At 50.1% G+C, this 23,188-nt stretch overlaps 2 protein-coding genes across 2 annotated transcripts in view; one reads left to right on the top strand and one right to left on the bottom strand.

Moving 5' to 3' along the window:
• Nucleotides 1-375: 375 nt before the first annotated feature.
• On the top strand, nucleotides 376-2,831 carry LOC311353790 (matrix metalloproteinase-23-like; the record flags this gene model as incomplete). The annotated part of the gene is made up of 3 exons (XM_084473609.1): nucleotides 376-423; nucleotides 2,091-2,217; nucleotides 2,657-2,831. The coding sequence occupies exons 1-3, from the start codon at nucleotides 384-386 to the stop codon at nucleotides 2,829-2,831; spliced, it is 342 nt and encodes a 113-aa protein (XP_084329735.1). The 5' UTR covers nucleotides 376-383.
• Nucleotides 2,832-4,294: 1,463 nt separating this feature from the next.
• The window catches only part of cdk11b (cyclin dependent kinase 11B), a 19,921-nt gene continuing 1,027 nt past the window's right edge, over nucleotides 4,295-23,188 (bottom strand). Inside the window, 22 exon segments of the mRNA XM_084474608.1 lie at nucleotides 4,295-4,924; nucleotides 5,650-5,839; nucleotides 7,955-8,103; nucleotides 8,528-8,644; nucleotides 9,900-10,007; nucleotides 11,348-11,472; nucleotides 12,465-12,528; nucleotides 12,530-12,568; nucleotides 12,774-12,863; nucleotides 12,865-12,882; nucleotides 12,884-12,897; nucleotides 13,269-13,359; nucleotides 14,131-14,351; nucleotides 16,013-16,087; nucleotides 16,875-17,030; nucleotides 17,735-17,833; nucleotides 17,968-18,093; nucleotides 21,321-21,529; nucleotides 21,781-21,925; nucleotides 22,248-22,375; nucleotides 22,679-22,818; nucleotides 23,029-23,159. Coding sequence (XP_084330734.1) covers nucleotides 4,832-4,924; nucleotides 5,650-5,839; nucleotides 7,955-8,103; nucleotides 8,528-8,644; nucleotides 9,900-10,007; nucleotides 11,348-11,472; nucleotides 12,465-12,528; nucleotides 12,530-12,568; nucleotides 12,774-12,863; nucleotides 12,865-12,882; nucleotides 12,884-12,897; nucleotides 13,269-13,359; nucleotides 14,131-14,351; nucleotides 16,013-16,087; nucleotides 16,875-17,030; nucleotides 17,735-17,833; nucleotides 17,968-18,093; nucleotides 21,321-21,529; nucleotides 21,781-21,925; nucleotides 22,248-22,375; nucleotides 22,679-22,818; nucleotides 23,029-23,139 — 2,508 coding nt within the window. The 5' untranslated portion in view covers nucleotides 23,140-23,159 and the 3' untranslated portion in view covers nucleotides 4,295-4,831.

Here is a 23,188-nt window from a genome sequence, read left to right as displayed (position 1 = left end):
CTAGCTGGGACCAGGACCAGATGGGAGCACTATTCAGAAGCCGACTTCCCAACGCCAACGTGGCCTTAATAAACACTGTGTGTAAACTGTACTTGTGAGTCATCATGACAGTGTACTTCAGTGAGTCCATGTTCCCGCTGGAGGCAAAAGCACATCCCCGTGCCAAATTCTTTAGCTGCAGATTCAAGTTACCGATACTTAACTCTCGCGATGTTTCCCATTTTTCTCTTCCAAACACCCCCCCCCCCCCCCCCCCCCCCCCCCCCCCCCCCCCCCCCCCCGCCCCCACCCTCCCCCCCCCCCCAACCCCAGGATGCTTGGACCGCTTATTTATCTGTCCGGCCTGGGCCCGGAAAGGCTATTGCGACAGCAAGCGCAGACTCATGAAGAAGCACTGCCCCTCCAGCTGTGATTTCTGTTACGGTAAGATAGAGCGCAGAGTGGGCCCAGAGGAGGGAGAGCTCTCTCTCTCTCTCTCTCTCCCTATCCATCCAGCTCTCTCTCTCTTTTTTCACTCTATCCCTCTCTCTCTGTCTCTCTCGCTTGCTCTTTTTCACCCTATCCCTCCCTCTCTCTCTCTCTCTCTCTCCCTCTCCCCTTTTCTCTCTCCCTCTCCCCTTTTCTCTCTCTCTCTCCTTTTTTTTTCTCTCTCTCTCTCCCTCTCCCTCTCTCTCTCTCTTTTTTCACTCTCTCTCTCTCTCTCTCTCTCTCTCTCTCTCTCTCTCTCAGCCACTGAACCGCTGTCTGCCAACGGAGCAGTTGGAGCCAGTTGGAGCCCCCTCCATTCAGCCCTGGAGAGGAGTGGGAGGCTGGGGGGGGAGGGAGGGGGGGGGAGGGAGGCACAGCCAGGGCTGTTCAGAGAGATTAGCAACTAACTGTTAGGAAATATGCAATAGGAATAACTCATATTCTATTATATCCACTCATATCCAGAGTAAGGCCAACAGGATGAATCCAGCCGGGATATAGAGACACGCTGACTGTGCTCTGTGGCAGTGGGACACCTGGACGGGGACGCGGGCCGCTGGTCAGGCTCGGGAAGTCCTCTCGGTTGACTCCGGAGCCACACGGCCGTGCACGTCCTCCCCGTTGCAGTGTTGCAGTGTTGGGGTTTATTCCTCGTTTCTCTAACAAGGGACAGTGCGGAGAGAGGCAGAGCAAGAGGATACAATCCCTGGCTCAGAGTTAATCTGTTCCCCATTGTTGATTGGGAGACGTACGGCTGTGGAAAATTCCTGAGTGACTCCAAACCGCTGGAATTTCAGACTGTGGCTTGAGGGTTTGAGACGCACAGGGTCAATTCAATCTTTTGCAGAATTATCCGGAGCAAAGCCCTTTTTTTTTTTTTTTTTTTTTAAGGAGGCTTTGCGCTGATCATAACAAGGTGTCTTATCGACGCGACCGTCGGCCTGCTCGCGTTGTGCCAACCGTGGCGAACGGAAACGGCCTGCGGCGGCCTGCGTGAGGAGGGCCGGGGCTCGTGGGGCTCCTCATAAAGACGGCGGCCAGTGGTTTTCATTTTTGCACAGTGCAGACCAGAGGCTTGTCTCTTTTTGCTCCAGACTTATTAACATTCTCAGACTTTTAATTTACCGCAAGATCTCTAGACAATGACCTAGTGGCAATTATCCAATTCTAGACCTCGCGGTCGGGAAGGGCTGAGTCTAGAGTTTACGGTATACAGTATCGCTTACCGTGTCCCGGTCTTACCCGTCTTTTTCCGATGTTTAAACGGCTTATTGTTCCGTTGATTCTGTAATGGTCCGTCAACTCATTCGATATCCAAAGTGTGTTGTCTTGAATATTAGCAGACAACTCCACCAAACATATCCTACTGCTCCAATTTGGAAGCTTGTGGATCTATAAGTCTATACATCTGTTTTACGGCCTGATGATTAAGAATTACAAACCTGTTTCAATATATATAGGCCTATTCTATATAATATGTACATTCTATCTGTAACTCGGCACCTCGTTTGCCCGAGACTTTTTCATTCATGAATGGTCCTCTAGCAGCTCAGATGCCTGCAGTAAGACGTCCCACGCTGGAGAAAGACCTTTACAACCTCCTACCTCCTTTTCATCCCCAGAATTCCCCTTCCCCACGGTGGCCGCCACGCCCACCCCTCCACGGACCAAGACCAAGCTGGTGGCTGAGGGCAGGAACCTGACCTTTCGATGTGGGAAGAAAATCGCCTCAAAGAAAGGCAAAGTGTCGTGAGTGTTGAGCTTCTTCTCGTCTTCATCCGTCTTGCACCAGAGTTGAACCTTGTACCTAAATCACTATCACTTTAAACAATTGATCACTATATTTAGCTATATTTAGTTGTACTTATTTTAGTTCAACGTATGCAGCGAACTTGCGTATTGTTGTATATTATATATACCTACGTAAACTGTCATTTTTGTGGCATTGTTGCATTTAGTTGCTGTTGTAATTGATATGACGTTAGTCTTTATGCTACTGTGCTTTTTATCCTATTGTGCTTTGCACTTTGTTGTATTTTGTTTTCTTGTATTACTTCTCTTTATATCGCAACTGTTGCACAGCAATTTCCCTCTGGATAAATAAAGCTTCTTGAATCTTGAAATAACCCCCCCGTACCGTGGACCGGTTAGTCGTAGGGCGTTTCTCATGCTTGTGTTTTCCGCTCAGCTGGTACAAAGACGGGGAGCTGCTGGAGTACTCCCGCCCCGGCTACATCCTGCTGAAGGACGACAACATCAGCATCACGGCCAACGCCATCAACGAGGGCACGTACACCTGCGTGGTCCGGAAAAAGAACAAGACGCTCACCACCTACTCCTGGAGGGTCCGCGTGCGCTTCTGAGCGGGGGGGGGGGGTCGGGAGGGGAGGGGGGGGGGGACACGCCCACCACGCCTGCGCGCTCCGTCCGAGACGCGCACACGCAAACGACGCACACGGCGGCTTCTTGAGTCGGGAGGACTTTTCATTTCATTCACCGGGGGCACATATTTCTGTTTTTAAGTTTTCATTTCTGTATCTTTACGTTCCGTGTCTCTCTCTCTCTCTGCCCGGCGGGGGCAGTTGTGAGTCCAGGATGGAACCCAGGGCTCCACTCTGCAGACAACTCGCTAGGGGCCAGTGACGGACGTCAGCCACAGGGGTTGAAGTTCTGCCCTGCAGGACGGTGGTTCAAACCACCCGTGGCCTAACGTGATGTTTACAGGAGGTCATTGGTGCTAAATGCAATCCCTATATTACTAGATGAGACCTGATGAACTGCTGCAATCAAAACGGAAGACCATTTGTACGTATTTGTTTCATGTGATACACGTCTGTGTGTTAAGTACTGTTTGTATTGTCTCTGAGGCGAGGCCGAAAACACATTTCCATCCCAGGCTGGACAATAAGTTGTATTCTAACTGTAATTTGTATAAATGCATCTTCACATTTCAACAATAAACCTTTGTGAAGGGCTTTGGTGCGTTTGCGTTATTTACTGGTGAACGTCTCCACTCCCAACAGTCCTCCAGTATTTCCACTGTAGGTTTTATAAACCCACAATAAAGCGACACTGGATGGATGCACGTTGGGTCTGGAGTCCAACGCCCGTGGAGCTCCTGGGAAGGCCTCAGTCTCTCACATTACTACCGTCCACAGACGGCGCCAGGCGCCGGCGCCCGCGCCGCGGCCCAGCAGCTCGCCCCACAGCGCCGCCTCTTTCCATGCCCGCTCAACATCAGGTGCAATAACTCACCGGAGGGGCCCTGGGGTTAAGGACGTCAAATCAAAACTAATGCATGCAAATGGCTCGTTTTCTCTGTGCCAGAAACGAATGACGCAAGGAGAGAGAGAGACGTCACTGCGCAGACACGCGCACCTTTCTGTAAAATTGTTATATCACTATCACAATTATTATCATCATCATTATCCCTGTGCTGATTTTTTCCAGCTACGCAACAATAGGCAAAGTAAATAAATAGACAGCTGTGATGCATAATGTGGAGGACCAATGGCAGAGCCTGGACAATCTCTCTCTCTCCCTCTCGCTCTCTCTCTCTCCCACAACAGAACAAAGCACTGAGAGAAAGCGCTGAGAATGACATCACCTCTGGACGGCTACCACCCAGCTGGGTTCAAGGCACCACTTCTTTCACCTTGATTTTGGAGCGCATTTTCCCTTCTCTGGCAGCAGCTGTCTGTTTGCAAAGCACAGATTCATAAAAAAACATGGCAGACCAAATAAAGTCTCAAACTTTATTACTTGCAAAAACATTGCCTGCCCCCCCGCCCCTCCCCAACCCCCCCACCCCCCCCCCCCAGCCCTGTCCACTCTGGCTGGCTCGATGGCAGACAGCCATAAAGTAAATATCGGTACAATTATGTTGGGTGGAAAAACGTTCTTGATGATACATCATTATACAGTAGCTCCAGCAAGTCAGGAAATTCCAACCTTTTTAAAATCTGGTCCTCACGTACGGGTAAAAAAAAACAAAAAGTACATTAAAGTAAAACCCAAACTACAGGAGACGCAAAGGGCTGGGACCCTCGTCCTCGTCTACGACCATCCTCATCTACGACAGACAAAAAAATAACATCTCTCCACTTTCTGAAAAAGGTTTGAACAACAGCCTACAGTTAATTAAAAATAAGTAGTAGGGCCCGGAGCTAACCAAGCACACCAAGCAGTGAGGAGGAGGAGACACTAGGGACCACTACGAGGTGTGACCACGACCAGGTGTGACCACTACGAGGTGTGACCACTACGAGGTGTGCCCCACCACCGCCGCCCCCCGCCCTCTCTCCCGTTCTGCTTCTCCAGACCGAGGTGCTCCCGACGGGTCGGCAGCATTGTGTCTGTGGGCTCAGAACTTGAGGCTGAAGCCCGGGCCCACGGCCGAGGCGCCCTGGTTGCTGGTGGTCAGGTGGAAGCCCGTGTCCTTCAGGTCGTCGTCCCCCTGGTGGAGCAGACACAGAGCGGTCAGTCACATCACAGCGGAGCTCTGCTCCCGTCACAACAACACCGTTCTGGTTCTTATTCTAGTACGAAGGCGGAGTCACGCCTCTGTGTGTGACTCAGGCTTAAGAGTTGGAACGGGATGGCGTCTGAGCGCTGGCCCTGGTGGGGACGTCCTGTGTGGCCCTCTGGTGAACGCATCAGGGGCCCCAACACCCACGGCCCTCATGGAAACACAGAGCAACAGCACCGGCCCACAGTCAGTGTGGGCTGTCTTCACCATCAGAGGTACGGTGGGATGTCTTCACCATCAGAGGGACGGTGGGATGTCTTCACCATCAGAGGGACGGTGGGATGTCTTCACCATCAGAGGGACGGTGGGATGTCTTCACCATCAGAGGGACGGTGGGATGTCTTCACCATCAGAGGGACGGTGGGATGTCTTCACCATCAGAGGGACGGTGGGATGTCTTCACCATCAGAGGGACGGTGGGATGCGTTTACCAGATGGGATGCATGTTTTATGATAGAGTGGTGGTGGTGGTGGTGATGATGTTGGTGGTGGTGGTGATGGTGTGACAGAGTGGTGGTGGTGGTGTGTGACAGAGTGGTGGTGGTAGTGGTGGAGGTGGTGACGTAGTGGTAGTGGTGGTGGTGTGTATCAGAGAGGTGGTGTTAGTGGTGGTGGTGGTGACGTAGTGGTAGTGGTGGAGGTGGTGGTCTTACCAGCTGACTGTAGCCCAGCCCTCCCTCGGGAGGCCGCGGGCTGCTGCCCCTCTTGACGCGCTGCTGCTCGCTCTTGGCCGGCCAGGTGGGGAACATGGACGGCTCGATGGGCAGAGGGGACTCCTGGAAGTACTCGTGCTTCAGGCCCTCGTCAGACAGGACCCTCTTACTGGGGCAGTAGGTCAGGAACCTGAGGAGGGGGGGGGAACAGACCGTCAGGAGGAGGAGGAGGAGGAGGAGGCAGTGGCTGGAGGTCTGGTTGGAGCGGCGGTGGAGCGGGCGGACTGGGCCGTGTACACAGAGGCAAGAGAGCCACGACCACGGGTGGACCGCCGAGCTGCTTCATGTGCTGCGGGAACCTAGCCCGGCTGTCCCCAGACCCAGCTCAGTGGTAGATTGAGCTCGGTGGTAGATTGAGCTCAGTGGTAGATTGAGCTCAGTGGTAGATTGAGCTCAGTGGTAGACTGAGCTCGGTGGTAGACTGAGCTCGGTGGTAGACTGAGCTCGGTGGTAGATTGAGCTCGGTGGTAGATTGAGCTCAGTGGTAGACTGAGCTCAGTGGTAGACTGAGCTCAGTGGTAGATTGAGCTCGGTGGTAGATTGAGCTCAGTGGTAGATTGAGCTCAGTGGTAGATTGAGCTCAGTGGTAGATTGAGCTCCATCCTAGATTGCACATCGGTCTGGGGAAGCTGCTGTCATTCTCTTCAGCACAAGAGGCGTGATCAACGGGCGGAGTTAAATTGACTCTGTACCCAATTGGCTGCTTGCCGTCGCTTCCCTGTCGTCATTGTGTTAAACCAGCCAATAGCGCAGCCAGGGGGGGAAAAGCCAGCTTTGGTGATTGGCTCCCGCAAAAAAACGTATTGAAACTAGAAAGAAACGACTCAAACCGCCGGCAGAATGGGCGGGGCTGCCCAGTCTAGCTGGAACCCCTTGTAACTGGTCCTCATTTCTATAGCGCTTTTATCCCGTTCACGCACACATTCACACAGCGACGGCGGAGTCGACCCCTCAGGGCGACAGCCAGCGGGTCAGGGAGCAGTCAGGGTGAGGGCGTCTCGCTCAGGGACACCTCCACACTCAGCAGCTAGGAGGAGGAGCTGGGGATCGAACCAGCGACCTTGTGGTTACCAGCCGACCCGCTCCACCTCCTTGTCCACATGGAGCTCAGATGGCTCCTTCACAGAAGCCCTCTGCAGCGAGGCGCAGGCCGGCCGCGGAGGAGGAGGAGACCAGAGTTTGTGTTTCCAGGAATGCGGCGTGGTGGATCTCAAACAGAGCTCTGCTAATGAGGTTGACGTTGGGAGGTATCTTAAGTTATCTTGGAAATGCCGTGAAAGTCAAGAAAAAGATATTAAACTGTCGTTCCTGTGAAGATGATCCATCATTAGCCCCCCCCCCCCCCCACACCGCGGGACCTCACAGCGGCTGCCAGTTCAGAGCTCTGAGGTCATACCCAAACAAGCGTCCACCGCACGGCCGTGTGATGTTCCAGAAGCCTGTGCAGTGTGTACCTTTCCAGACCGCATTCCTCCAGGGGCTGCAGGCCGGGAGGAGGCAGCCGACCGCCACCACCGCCGCGCCGCCACCGCCAGGGAGCTCTGGACCGGCCGCGCTCACCACCACACGCTGACCTCACGCTCACTGCATTCCTAGGGGACCCTCTCTCTGTCTCTGTGTGTGTGTGTGTGTGTGTGTGTGTGTGTGTGTGTGTGTGTGTGTGTGTGTGTGTGTGTGTGTGTGTGTGTGTGTGTGTGTGTGTGTGTGTGTGTGTGTGTGTGTGTGTGTGTGTGTGTGTGTGGGTAAGCAGTTTGTAATCCCTCTCCTTGAGACAGTCTCATAAATCCCAGCTTCGGTAAAACTGCATGAACAAGAGAGCGAGAGGGGAAGGCTTTGTACCGACGGGCTGACGCGCTCCACACCGGAGCGCAGAGACACAAACACGGCACGGGTCGAGTGTTTGGGTTGAGCTTCAGCTGTGTTTACCGGGGACGTAAACAGATATTGATCTACAGGCGCCCCAAACAGCGCGCAAAGGAATCGCCCCGTTTTTCCGCGACAACGCGGAAACATTGAAGTTGGAATCACAAAACCAAGGTCTGCTGGACGCCCAGCGCAAACAGTAGCATCGTGTGTGTCCGTGTGCAGGGCGACGTGGTGTGTGTGTGTGTGTGTGTGTGTGTGTGTGTGTGTGTGTGTGTGTGTGTGTGTGTGTGTGTGTGTGTGTGTGTGTGTGTGTGTGTGTGTGTGTGTGTGTGTGTGTGTGTGTGTGTGTGCGTGCTCTCTGGGTGGCGTTCAGCCGTACTTGTTCATGAGGTCGAAGCCCTGGTCCGACAGCAGCGCGCCGAAGCGCTTGCGCAGGTTGTTGTAGGGGTACTCGGTGAATGTCATCTTCTTCACCGCCGGGAGCTCGCCGTAGCCCGGCCAGATCTTCTCACTGGGCGAGCCCAGGTCCTAGAGACACACACACACACACACACCATGTTAACACAACCTAGCTACATCAATGAATCACGGTGCTGAATGTGCAGAGCAGGGACGTGCACAGGAGTTTTGAGGGGCAGGGGCCGAACCGAATTTTCGTTCGATCGCGGTCTATTGGAAGAACACTCAGAGGGCACTTTTTAATACGAGGCAAAAAGGGCAGGGGCTCAGCACCCCTAGGGCCCTATGTGTGCACGTGCCTGGTGCAGAGGGGGGGCGCTTCATGTCTACCACCGTCCACTCGGGTGGGGGGTGAAAATGATGGATTCACGGAGGAACCACGATTGGTACCGTCTTTGATTTTGAACAGCTTAGTCTCCCACACTGAGGATCCTCAGCCTGGTGGTCACACACGTGACCGGTCACAGTCCCTTTATTTCATCGTGAACAATACCTTGAAGATCTTGTTGATTTGGTCGATTTCCGACTTCCCCGGGAAGAGAGGCTTCTGGGTAAGGAGCTCGCCGAAGATGCAACCCACGGACCACATGTCCACCGCAGTGGAGTACTCCTGTTGGGGAGGGAGGGGGGGAGGGAGAGGAGGGAGAGGAGGGAGGGAGAGGGGGAGGGCGGTGAGGCAGTAGACCGGGCTGTATGGACCAGACCAGACCAGACTGTACAGACCAGACCAGGCTGTACAGACCAGACCAGACCAGCTGTACAGACCAGACCAGACCAGCTGTACAGACCAGACCAGACCAGCTGTACAGACCAGACCAGCTGTACAGACCAGACCAGACCAGCTGTACAGACCAGACCAGACCAGCTGTACAGACCAGACCAGACCAGCTGTACAGACCAGACCAGACCAGCTGTACAGACCAGACCAGACCAGCTGTACAGACCAGACCAGACCAGCTGTACAGACCAGACCAGCTGTACAGACCAGACCAGACCAGCTGTACAGACCAGACCAGACCAGCTGTACAGACCAGACCAGACCAGCTGTACAGACCAGACCAGACCAGCTGTACAGACCAGACCAGCTGTACAGACCAGACCAGACCAGCTGTACAGACCAGACCAGACCAGCTGTACAGACCAGACCAGACCAGCTGTACAGACCAGACCAGACCAGCTGTACAGACCAGACCAGACCAGCTGTACAGACCAGACCAGACCAGCTGTACAGACCAGACCAGCTGTACAGACCAGACCAGACCAGCTGTACAGACCAGACCAGACCAGCTGTACAGACCAGACCAGACCAGCTGTACAGACCAGACCAGACCAGCTGTACAGACCAGACCAGCTGTACAGACCAGACCAGGCTGTACGCTCCAACAACCCCTTTCCTTTCAGCTCTACTGTGACATGCAGTAGAAGCTGAGACAACATGTTTCTCTCTGATAACTCTCTCTCTCTCTCTCTCTCTCCTCTCTCTCTCTCTCTCTCCTCTCTCTCTCTCTCTCTCTCTCTCTCTCTCTCTCTCTCTCTCTCTCTCTCTCTCTCTCTCTCTCTCTCTCTCTCTCTCTCTCTCTCTCTCTCTCTCTCTCTCTCTCTCTCTCTCTCTCTCTCTCTCTCTCTCTCTCTCTCTCTGTCCTGATGGAGGAATCAGACCAACTAAACGCATAATAACGACATTTATGCACAAAAATATATGAACACAAAAATACATTTCAATAGAAATGAATATATAAATAAACCATATACAATTTTAAATATATTTAAAAAAAAGTACATAAAAAAAAAATGTATTAATACAAATAAATATATGATCAAAATAAAATATTATAAAAGATGAAAACTCTATGAGCAGGACCCACCTTGGCCCCCAGCAGCAGCTCGGGGGAGCGGTACCACAGAGTCACCACCACGGGGGTGTAGGGCTTCAGAGGGGAGCCGTACTCCCGCGCCAGGCCAAAGTCCCCAATCTGGCAACCCAGGAAACACAGGAACACAAGCGTTACAAGAAGAGACTCACTGCTTATCAAGTCAAGAGATCTTTATTGTCCCCGGAGGGCAATTTGTAGTGCAGCCAGCAGCATAAGACAACAGTAAAAACCAAGTACAAACAGTGACACAACATACGCTAATAATAGAAATAGCAATAAAATACATACACAGGACAACAATTAACAATAGTTAATAAAATAGATAAAACAACCAATAAAGTGCAACCATGCCATCCTGGAAGAAACAGGATTTAAAGTGACCACAGTGCTGTCAATTGTTAAGAAGGCCAATGGCCACTGGAACCCAGGTATTTTAAATCTGTTGGTCCTGCATCTTGGCACATGAAATCTGCGTCTGGATGGGAGCAGTTTAAATTCAGGTGCCAAGGGATGGCTAGGGTCGGTCAGGACGAGTCTGGCTTTATTCAGGGCCCTAGTTTTGTACAGCAAGGAAATGTCTTTCAGTGGAGCACCAACAATTTTACTGCACACTCTGACTATGCCCTGAAGTCTGTTGCGGTTCTTCAGGTTAATTGACCCAAACCAGCAAATAAAAGCAAAAGTCAGGACAGATTCGATAAAACAAGAATAAAACATTTCCATGAATTTAGAGCTTATGAACATGAACATCAACATACAGTCTGTAACAGGGTTCTTTATTATGCAAAGTGTGGCGGCAGAAATGAAAGGAAGGTGATTGAATGATAAGAATAAATACGAGTAACGTTTGTTAACAATTGGCGGTACGTATTTTCTAACCTTTCCCTCTATCCACCTTATTCTGCGACTGTTCTATTTCCATGATTCATAGCGGCCCCTCCGGTTTTCCATTTCCGGTCGAGTTCCGTTTACATAGCGGCTAGCAGCACATTAGCACCGCTAGCGCATATCTGGAAGGCTACGGCGATAGTTTTAAAAGTTCTATATTACATCAGGTCAAAGCGGCAGTGAACAACGGTGACTCCACCGAACTCACCCTCTCACTAAAGTACCACCAGCTACGTATTCTCACTAAAGTACTACCAGCTACGTATTCTCACTAAAGTACCACCAGCTACGTATTCTCACTAAAGTACTACCAGCTACGTATTCTCACTAAAGTACAACCAGGTATGTATTCTCACTAAAGTACACCGGAGTACGTATTCTCACTAAAGTACTACCAGCTACGTATTCTCACTAAAGTACTACCAGCGACGGTATCCTCTCTTCTAACTGGCCTGGTCGCCATGGCGGCCCAGTGTTTTATCCTGGGATAAGGTGGAGCGTGAGGCTGTGGTGGTGTCGAACGCGGTGCCTGACGTGACGCAGGGCCTCACCTTCAGGATGCCCTTGTGGCTCAGCAGCAGGTTGGACGTCTTCAGGTCTCGGTGGAGGATCCAGTTGTCATGGAGATGCCTGACACCCCTCAGCAGCTGAATCATCAGGGTCTTCACCTCACCTGCAGAGAGAGAGAGAGATGAGAGAGAGAGAGAGAGAGAGAGAGAGACGGCGAGAGAGAGAGAGAGAAGGAGACAGACACAGAGAGAGAAGGAGACAGACACAGAGAGAGACACAGAGAGAGAGAGAGACTCAGAGAGAGAGAGACCAGAGAGAGAGAGAGAGAGAGAGGAGAGAGAGAGAGAGAGAGAGAGAGAGGAGAGAGAGAGAGAGAGAGAGAGAGGAGAGAGAGAGAGAGAGAGAGAGAGAGAGAGAGAGAGAGATGAGAGAGAGAGAGAGAGAGAGACACAGACACAGAGAGAGAAGGAGACAGACACAGAGAGAGAGAGGAGAGACACAGAGAGAGAGACACAGAGAGAGAGAGAGACACAGAGAGAGAGAGAGACACAGAGAGAGAGAGAGAGAGAGAGAGAGATCGAGTTGGTCGTTATAGTTTGATAGAGCTTTGACATCGCGACATCATGTTTCAATAACCGTCGTCAAATGAATCATCAACTGTTTGTCATGATGGGAAGACATTGTTGGTTTTGAAACTGCCACGCCGTCTCTCATTCGAGACGTGGTAGAACAATGTTTTTATCAGCCTAGTTTAAGGTATATATTCTACGATGACTTAGGAAATATATTTAGGATGCATAGCGCTAAATACACAAAGAAAATGAACACGTTAAAAGAGTTTGGCCTGCAATAGAGAGGCATTTCTGGTAGAAAGGGCATAACAGCTATTTAAATAAAAGGAATAACTATTAAGTACAAAGTCAAGTAAAAAGAAAAACAGACTCGCCAAAGAGGTTCGCTGTTATCTGCTTTTCTATGAATCTGGTCAAAAAAAAATATCTTCTTCCCGATGACAAAGCCTTGTATGTTTGGGGTTGAAACTCTCTACTGCCCCCTTGTGTCCACTTTCCAGGGATGCAGACTAGGGAGGCCCCAAAAGGTGGCAACTTCTTCCCATACATACACACACACACACACACTATATCTAGTCTCACCCTGGTAGGAAGGGCTGCTTCATGGTCTCCATCAGACTCTTCAGGTCGTGCTCCACGTAGTTCATCACAAATGTAGATCTTGTCCATGTTGCTTCCAACCACGATTTCCTGCGACAGTGACAGAAACAGCGTCAAACATTCTGTACTGAATCAAGATTCATGTTTTAAATCAGGAATCGAGACTCAGTTTGTGACCCCAAGAATCAAGACCATATAAGACATGTATTGTGAGACCCAGAAAGAGTCCACCCCCCTCAGATGAACCGTTGTGTTCTCAGAGAGGAGGAGGGGTTCAGTGTGTATCTCTGGGTACCCGGACGGTGACGATGTTGGGGTGCTGAGCCTTCAGGATGGTGTTGATCTCTCTCAGGGAGGTGATGGGGAAGCCCTCCTTCTCCTTCTCCCATCTTCAGCCGCTTCAAACGCCACGATTTCATCTGAAGACACACACACACACACACACACACACACACACACACACACACACACACACACACACACACACAGTGTATCCATGTAGTCAAAACCCACACATTTAAAAAGTAAAATGTAACAACCTTAACTTTTCCTTTATGTTCTAGCTGTTTCACTGCATATCTCTCACCACCATTGGAATAGTGCCGTGATACTAAACTAAAACGCCATGCAGGACTTGGGCTTACTGTGATGAGGATTTGCATGCTGTCCTTTATTTAAGCGGCATTAAGACGCTTATTAAACAAACGTGTGAGTGATTGAACCCCAGTTGTCGTCACTGGTTCAGTGAACCACTAACTGGTACTGTGTGTCCGTATGCGTGTTTCCCCACCTGTCTTTTTGTCTTTGGCTCTGTACACGACCCCGTAGGTGCCCTCCTCGATGCGGTTCAGACACTGGAACTCCTCCACGCTGCGACAGCCCTGCAACACAGCCAAGGGACGAGAGACTCACCAAGTGAGACTGGGAGCACACACACACACACACACACACACACACACACACACACACACACACACACACACACACAACACACACACACAGAAACCCGCTCAGCCTTTGACACTAGCAGCGTGTTTATAACAGCATACACAGCACATGGACACTTGAGGAACTTTAAAGCGCATGTATAATGGTAAATGTCATTTCAATGACGTTAATATTGTCATCAATGTCTACCTCATGTAGGCCTGGACGATATGGCAGAAAGACATATCACGATATAACTTGATCGATATCGATTACTATTGATCATTTTAATGACCTAAAAAGACTAGGAATTACCATGCTGGATGTAAACACTTCTGTGTAACACTTAATACGACCTTCCACTGTTCTTCATTGATAAATACTCCAATGTCGACACAACGATGAAAAACACTCAAATACTGTAAAGAAGTATGGAACCGTGTTTGTGTAACAAACCCAGCTGCTAGATTCAGTGGTCCAGTCTCTTATCGATATATATATAGAACATGTTTCATATTGATATTGATCACAAGTCTATCACGATACGATCATTTATTGATTTATTGCCCAGGCCTAACCTCATCTATAGATAATGTTGACATTTATTTTTGCATCTTCTTTTCTAATTCCCATATTGTGTGTCTATAGACACAGCGGGGGGGGGGGGGGGGGGAGAGAGGGGGTCAGCATTGGGGAGGGGGGTGGGGGGGGGTGGGGGAGCGTACCTGCAGCGCGGGCAGGTACTTGGGCAGCTCCTTCTTCTGCTCCACGGGCGAGATGGGCGGGGAGTCGGGGACGTAGTTCTCCTCGGGGGTGGGCGAGCGGGACTGGGCGTGGGACCCGGGCGTGGGGTCGTCCCCGTCGGGGGCCTCCCCGTCCTCCTCCTCCTCGTCCATGTCCTCGCCGCTCTCCTCCGTCGTGTCGTGGTCGAAGCGGGACTCGGGCACTGAGGAGAACACACAGGGGGGGGTTATAGGTTCTGCTCCCAGAGGACAGAGAACACAGGGGGGCACTGAGGAGAACACACAGGGGGGGGTTATAGGGGCGGGACTCAGGCACTGAGGAGAACACACAGGGGGGGGTTATAGGGGCGGGACTCGGGCACTGAGGAGAACACACAGGGGGGGGTTATAGGGGCGGGACTCGGGCACTGAGGAGAACACACAGGGGGGGGTTATAGGGGCGGGACTCAGGCACTGAGGAGAACACACAGGGGGGGGTTATAGGGGCGGGACTCGGGCACTGAGGAGAACACACAGGGGGGGTTATAGGGGCGGGACTCGGGCACTGAGGAGAACACACAGGGGGGGTTATAGGTTCTGCTCCCAGAGGACGGAGAACACACAGGGGGGGGTTATAGGTTCTGCTCCCAGAGGACGGCGCTCAGGGGGGGGTTATAGGTTCTGCTCCCAGAAGACGGCGCACAGCATTTAAAACTAGGGATGCACCGAAATTTCGGCCACCGAAAATTTCGGCCGAAAATGGCCCAAAAGCGCATTTTCGGCTTTCGGCCGAAACACTTTTATCACCGAAACAACACTGTCGAAACAGGAAATTGTGATGACGCAAACAAAACCCACGGCCAGCACACGCTTGTCTGGATAAGCGCCTCTGCGGCAATATAATATATAGTGAAACATTGTGAAACAAATGACGCCTGTAGCTAAATGTAGTAACCTAGAGAACCAGCTACAACCTTGTTTTCATCCAAACGAGCCGTCTTTAGCGACGGCTCGCTATGAGACCGCTTCTATGAGCTGTCAGCTATCATCCGAGTTTAGGGACCGTCTGCAAAGTGCAAAACGGAAAACGGTGGTGTTTTTTCAGTGCTAAATAAATATTTTTATACTTTTAATAATTGTAATTGATTTATTCTTTGAATTGCAATGCCTTGATTTTAGTGAGGTTAGTACACAGTCATAGCTATAAATGCAATGGTAGGCCTACTAATAATTGGCATAATCATTTATTTCGGTGTTTCGGTTTTCGGCCTTGGTTTCCTCATTTTCGGTTTCGGCCAAGAATTTTCATTTCGGTGCATCCCTATTTAAAACCATGACACTAGTTCTTGTACTTTATTAACTAATAATAACTAATTGAACTAATCACTTGTGTGATGTTCAACTATTGTATATTAATCCATTGTCTTCATTGTGATAATTGATTGAGTCTGCAGGTGCATTTACAGGAATGTTTAATTAATGTACACTGTCCCTGTTAAAATAAACCAATAAATAAAAATATTATTTTATTGTGTGACTGATCCAATGTGACGCACTTTGAGTCTGCCTCGCGTGTATGTAAAGTTCTATATAAATAAAGTCGCCTTGCCTACTTGTAATCTTATAATAATCTTGAAAAGGATTTTAATTCAAAGTCAAAGTCAAAGTGAATTATCCCGCTAGGGGAGATTAGGATGCAGCCAGGTATTAACGAACACGCCATCAACAAGACAGACTTAGAGGACAGTTCGTTAGATTCCTCAACTATCATAACAAACGATAACCTGAGATCATCATAACAGGACTGGAAGACAGCAGGTGACCCCCACCGTGGGTCACGTGACAGGACCATGTGGCCAATGAGAGGTGGGCGTGGTTGACCCACCTGCAGGAATGTGGGTCCCGTTCTCCCGCTCTTCCTCAAACTCCTCCTCGGACCGGTCGTCCTCGCTGACGTCTTCTGCGAGTAAAAACAAGTTTAATGAAACGGCGGAGCTCGCTAAACCGCTCCGCTCTGCAAAAAATAAACTTCAGAGGACGACTTAAGCTAGGGCAAGAAATTCATTTTTGAAGCATATTGTTAAAAATCTCTTAAAATCCCTAAATTTAAAATCCCTGACAAAAAAAAAGAAGAAAACAATCTGGAATCTGTTCATCAACTCCAGCTTACTGCGGCTGGTTTCTCTACTCTAGCTTTTATTGAAACTAAACTCCACAATGAAACATAACAGAACATCACATCACTCATCACATTATTCTCTATGCAAATACTGACTCGGATGGTGCTCTAACGACCAATTAAACGTTCTACTTAATTAGTTAATTTCATCACAGACATTCAATATCAACACATGAGCCGTTTCTCAACACCAAGTACGCGGACTACGTTCTCGCGGACTTGGAAGTACGTACTTGGCAAGTCCGGACTTTCAAGTACAGACTTCCGAGAACGCGAGTACGCACTCTGCAATTGGAACAGCAGCGGACTCGATGATGCATCCTGGGATATTTAACGGTCCTCGGTGGAACGGCCTCATCGAGAACGCATCGAGAACACTTCCGGGTTTTACGACAGTACTCGCGTACTTGGAATTGGAACAGTGCTTGGGGCTACCACTGATGACGTTTATTGAGAACGCAAGTACACGAGAACACACGAGAACGTGAATTGAGAAACGGCTGTGGTCTCTGCATTATCACACCAACAGTACTCCCATGAGAGCAGCCCAGTGGGGGGTCAGACCGACCTGCACTCGGCCCTTCAGACCGCCCTGAGGCTGAGGCCGACTCTGCCTCTCCGTTGTCCTCCTCCTCCTCCTCCTCCTCGTCGTCGTCTTCGTCACTCTGGCTGCTAGACCCCTCGTCTTCCTCTCCGTCGTCGTCCTCAGACCCGGACCCAGACCCTGGGACACACAGCGGGGGGTTCAACCTGATCAGAGACAGACTTTGGTTTCAGTCTACAAGCATGGCTCTGCATGGTTCAAAAATAGGTTGATGGAAAGAACGGCGAGGAGGAGGGAGGTTGAACCGGCAACCTTCCACAGAGCCTTGACCCTAGCTCCAACACAGGGAGACGACACTACCCTTAACCCTAGCACCAACACAGGGAGACAACACTACCCTTAACCCTCGCACCAACACAGGGAGACAACACTACCCTTAACCCTAGCACCAACACAGGGAGACAGCACTACCCTTAACCCTAGCACCAACACAGGGAGACAACACTACCCTTAACCCTAGCACCAACACAGGGAGACAACACTACCCTTAACCCTAGCACCAACACAGGGAGACAACACTACCCTTAACCCTCGCACCAACACAGGGAGACAACACTACCCTTAACCCTAGCACCAACACAGGGAGACAACACTACCCTTAACCCTAGCACCAACACAGGGAGACAACACTACCCTTAACCCTAGCACCAACACAGGGAGACAACACTATGGTGGGACTGCTATAGCTATGACTTCTATGTAGCACTACTTCAGTCTACTCCCCGTGGTGCCCCTGGTACACAATAGGAGCAGACGCCATCCCTAGCGGTACGAGCGACACCCGTGTTTGTCCTACGATCACAGAGGGATGGGTTCCTCTCTACCGGCAGAGGACTCCGCTGTGCTGGTCTTCCGCTCGCTGCCGCTGATGTCCTGCAGGTCGGCCAGCGGGTCTTTGTCCTCCGGCTTCTCCTCCTTGGACCCTGAGGAGGAGGAGGAGGAGGAGGAGGCAGCGTTAGTAATACAACAGCTCTCTAAACCTGGGTCCACTGTGGGCGTTGGGGGGGCGTGGTGTGGGGGGTGGGGGGGTTGAACCAGGGCCGGCTGTGAGACTGACCACCAGGCTTGCGGGCGTCGCTGTGCTCGGGCCGGTCCCGCGGGGCCCGGCTGGGGCTGCGGCTGCGGTGGCTCTGCTTGGCTTTGTCCTCGTAGTCCTCAGGGAGGGCCCGGTGCTGGGACGGCCCTGTGGAGGGACGGGGGGGGCAGAGTTACTCACTGTGTTACACAAGTGTTACACAAGTGTATAACGGGTGGAGCGGTGCCTTAACGCTGCCTGTTAGTACATGAGCCCGTACTGGAGGACACTCGTGGTGCCATGAGCACAAACGGACGGTTCAGGACCGACTGAATCACGGTGTGGCAGAGAAAACTGATTTTTACATGTTTTGGAGTAACAGCCGTGGAATTATTCTAAATCGAGTTATATTTTACATTAGCGGGACTTTAATATATTATATCATGTACAGTGTATGCGTGTAACCATACAAACATTTTCGGTACGGGTCTAACGGTTCGATGCGTGTTTCATTTCGGTACAAACCGAAAAAAATAAAATAAAAATTGTTATTGTTTTTATTGATTATCACACACTCTGAGTGTCTCGTCTTGTCCTGATGTTTTGTGTTGAGGACCACAATGGAAATAAGTCCTGGACTTGATTGTGTTTTTATCCTCAATTGTATTTGATGATTTTTCATGTGTGTAAGGCATTTGTTTGATACAATTTAATAAATCAAATCAAAATCCAATTGTTTAATAAAAATAAAATCTGCTGCACCGAAAAACATACCGAACCGTGACTTAAAAACCGAGGTACGTACCGAATCGTGACTTTAGTGTATCGTTACACCCCTAGTGCACTGTAGGCCTGCACGATAAATCGTTATCAAATCGCGTTATCGTTATTTTTATGAGCCGACTGACACACGGTAGACAGTGTTGTGTGTAACGCGTTAGGTACTACTACTTGTTCATGTACTTGTTCAAAGTCAAGTTACACATAACTACTGAAAATATGGTAGGCCTATATATGGGAAAATACTAACGAAACGTAGTTCCTTTTTCAATTCCGTGCAACGTTACTTTTCCCAGGGACAGCTTTGACAGCGATACTGCCTTCTCAGGCAGTCTGCTACTGCGCAAGCACACAGCCGCGCAGCAAGCGCGCCTGCATCCCTTCACAAGCTCTCATTCCACACAGTACGAGACAGACGCTGGTAGCGTGAAGCTGTCTCTGCATCTCAGGCATCTTCCAAAGCTTACGACAAAAAAAAGCCAGCGGTGGAACGAGATAACAAACGCCGTCACTGTTTACCAGTGTATGGACTAGGGCTTTGACTCCGAACTTTGTTATTCGAATATTAAAAATATATATAATATTCGAACGAATATTAGGCAGGACTTAATATTCGAACCTTTTATGGGCATTATTTCTTGTAAACGGGACGTAGACCGACTCATTTCACGGATTCCTGTGAGACCAGGTTGCCTTAATTACATCTGTCGCATATTTAAGGTGAAAACTAAATGTCAAGGGAAAGAGGCGGTGGTTGCAAAAAGTATTTAGATCGCTTATTAAGTTCACTCGTTGCTTATAATGGTTTATTCGTTTCCCAGTATCATTTCCTTAATTTAGAAGACAGTTTTGTTCATTTTTGAATTGTGAAATAAATAAAATGCAGCGCAACGCAGATGTCACAACGCAGACATCCATTACTGACACCTTGCACAATGCGACCCCCATACCCACGCAACTCCAGTAGGAGTAAGGAAATAACAGACGCAATTGCTTACCATCTAGCAAAAGATATGGTTCCAATAAACACCGTAGAACGTGACGGATTTCGAAAAATGATCCATACATTGGACAAACGCTACTCAATACCCTCCCGCAACAATTTTTCATCCGTTGCATTGCCAGCTCCTATAAGAAAGTGCGGGCTGTAGTCGAGGCAGAAGTGCAGGAAGCGGATTATTTTGCAGCAACGACTGATTTATGGTCCAGCCGAACCATGGAACCGTACATGAGCCTAACTGTCCACTTCATTGCGACTGATTTCGCCATGAATAAACATTACATTTCGTGAGAAAAAAATGGTGGCAGAGAATCGCGATATCAATTCTAAACAAAAACATCGGGATTCATATTTTTCCCCGCATCGTGTAGGCCTAGTACACTGCCACTAAAATGGACTATAATACAAGGTAGAAAAATAAGAAGCTTTTTCTAGTGGTTTAACCTCAAACATCGCCACAATAAGTCCTATAATCCCAGTGGGGGTGGCATAAAATGATACGGGATTTACATTAAGAAATAGTTACTTTTTTTAGATAGAAAAGTGTATTGCATTGATTTCTTTTGTTTATTTTTTTATATTTGAACCCCAGAACTGTTCTGCTTTCTGGACGTTTGACCTTTTGGCAGTGGTGATATCACCGTTATGGTGGACGCCGTAGTGTGATAGTATCGTATCGTCAGTTACTCTGTCCGCCCCGCTTATTAATTCCCAGTGATTCACTTTCACAATAACCAAATAACTCGTCGGGGTAATTCGTCAACAGTGATCAGCTCCTCTAATGCCGCTTTTCCACCGCCAGTACCAGCTCGACTGGACATGCCTTTTTTGCGTTTCCATTGGCAAAAAAAGTACCTGGTACCTAGTACCGGGTACTTTTTTTTTAGTACTACCTCCGTCGAGGTTCCAAGCGAGTGGAGTAGGTACTTTTGTGTGACGTAAACAGGCTGCTGGTAACTGATTGGCCAGCGGCTGTAAATGGGAATAATCACTCAAAGTTAAGTTGTGTCCGGCGTGGTTGGAGTCCACAAACCCGCTCCCGAGGGGGACACTGATCAGTGTTTCGCCGTGTGTGTCGCTCCTTTCCCGGGGCTAGAGTTAGGCTGCGCGTGGTTGTGTGTGTCCGGCGTGGCTGGAGTCCACGGACCGGCGGATCAGCGTTTCGCTGTTTCGTTTTAGTGTCGTTCCTTTCCCAGGGCTCGAGTTTCGCCTCCATCAACGTTACCGTATGACAACAATAGACGCGCAGTCATTGCGCTTTTTATTTTATTTTATTTCCCATCGTAACCTTTCCCGGGAATCAGGAAATAGTTCTTGATCAGATTCAGATTTCCCGGGAATCGCGTCTCCCGTGATTAAAACCTAATGACGACCCGCCCATGGTGGAGAGGTTCTTCTCTACGACCCGCCCACATTGAAGAGGTACTTTTTTAGATGGAAACGCGACCAAACCGAGTCGAGGCGAGCTGATACTGTCGGTGGAAAAGCGGCATAAAGCCGTACTCTACGCCCCCCTACAGCAGAGGACGCTGGTCTCTGACGGGTGCGGCGGCGGGGGGGGGGGGCGGGCGCGGCGGCGGCAGGGGGAGGGGGCGGCGGCGGGCGAGAGACTGACCTTCGCGGCGCGCGTCGCGGTCCTTGCGGCGCTCCTCCGCCCGCCTCTCTCTCTCTTTTAAGTCGCGCTGCTCCTTCTGTTGCTGCTCGCGGATCTTACGGTCGCGCTGGCGCTGGCGCTCCAGTTGCTCCAGGCGGTCCCTGTGGTCCAGAGGAGATACAGTCATCCAGTCAGGCGTTCGGCAGACACTGTCCCAACCCCCGTCAGCTCTACACACAGAGCCAGAAAAACAGCATGTTGGAAGGAGATACTGAGCACAGTGTTACATCACACAGCAGCGGGTTAACACACGTCAACTAATCAATTCATCTATGTCAAATACAGTCATGCAGCATTTTATCATTTCATAATCTTAAACATTTTAATTTATTTGCCCACTTAGGCTCATCAAATGATTGATTGGTGTAAGTGAGTGACAGGCATGGAGCGGGTTGACCGAGGGAACGGGACGCCTGCTCACCTCTCCCTGCGTGAGTGAGCCCTGGCCTGCTCCCGGCGCTTCTGCCGCTCCCAGTCGCGTCGGGCCTTGTCTTCCTCCCACAGACGCTTCCTGCGCTCGCTCTCTCGGTCTTTGTCCTTGTCTTTGGGCCGGGGGTGCTTTCCGTCTGGAGGAGGGGGGGGGGAAGAGGAGACCAACGTGAGCAGGAGAACCCACCGGAACGCGCGCCTCTGTGAGACTGCACTGTACTCTGTCTGTGCGTTCCATGTGGACGCATTGGTAACAGACTAGCACAAATAGTCAATGAAAGCTTGCGACGCAACGGAAAGCGTTTATCCATTGAGCCATGGGGGTAAAGGTCGTGAAGGTCTGTTTGCAAGCTCCCACAAAAAAATTATTGTTAATAAGACTGAAAAAAATATCTGACATTTCTTTGCAGAAGCATTGTTCAACCTTTAAGCACTCAAATAGGAATGAGTCTGTTTCACCTCCTTCATCCGAGTGGCTGCGGTGTCGTCTCTTGTCTTTCCTCTTGTCCTCCTTTCTGTGGTGCGACTTGTCCTTCCTGGCCATCTGCTGTGGGGGCTTGATGGCGAGTGAGTCATCTTCCTCTCCCCTGAAATCAACCAGGCACACACACATTGGCGTCAGTGGTCATATGAACAGCTATAATGACGTCAACTATGAGGGTGGAACGGCGGAGTCAGTCTCCAGGTTGTGCATTTGTATTGGTTTCAGCTCTGACTGCTGCTCACAACACGTCACACATCACAGGAACAGGGCTTCAGCTGGTCCAGACATGAGGACAACTCTCGGGTGCCTGAGACACACCCGCTGGACTCAGATCGGGTCTTTCAACCGTGCACACACATTGACCGCTTGGTTATAAATCACGCTGACCGCTCCTACATCGACGCACCTGTCCTCTGTAGAGCCTTCCCGTGTGTACGGCGAGTTCTGAATTGTTATTTCCATTCTTTGATCACGTAGTTCCCCTTCCTCCGGAGTGTCCCGTTTGGCTTCCCTATCATCCACCTGCGGAACAGGACATGGAGCAAACTGCACAGAGGGACAGGGAGACACGGGGTCAAGAGTTAGAACCATCACGCAATAAGGTTCTAGTGTTATAGCCTTACTACATGAACCACAAGTTAATTTACAAGCAGCTTCATTGACATGTTTTAACTATAAAAAAACATTAAGAATTAAAGTCTACAGATGATAAAGGCGTTGAGACACGGTGGTGGCGGTTCTGGCACTCTGGTTTACATTTTTCTGGCGCCTGGGCTCCGTCTTCTCCTCCAGCTCTCGTCTGCGTTTTTTCTCCTGTAGAATTTCCTCAAGTGTCTTCACTTTCCAGGTGTCCTTTGTGTCCCCCATCAGCAACCACAGACCACCACCTGGAACACACAGACACAGTGACTCCACC

The sequence above is a fragment of the Micromesistius poutassou genome (assembly GCF_964030765.1).
Source record: "Micromesistius poutassou genome assembly, chromosome: 10".
Taxonomy (NCBI): Eukaryota; Metazoa; Chordata; class Actinopteri; order Gadiformes; family Gadidae; genus Micromesistius; species Micromesistius poutassou.
Note: the sequence above shows the minus strand (reverse complement) of the source record. Positions and strands in the feature narration are given on the sequence as shown.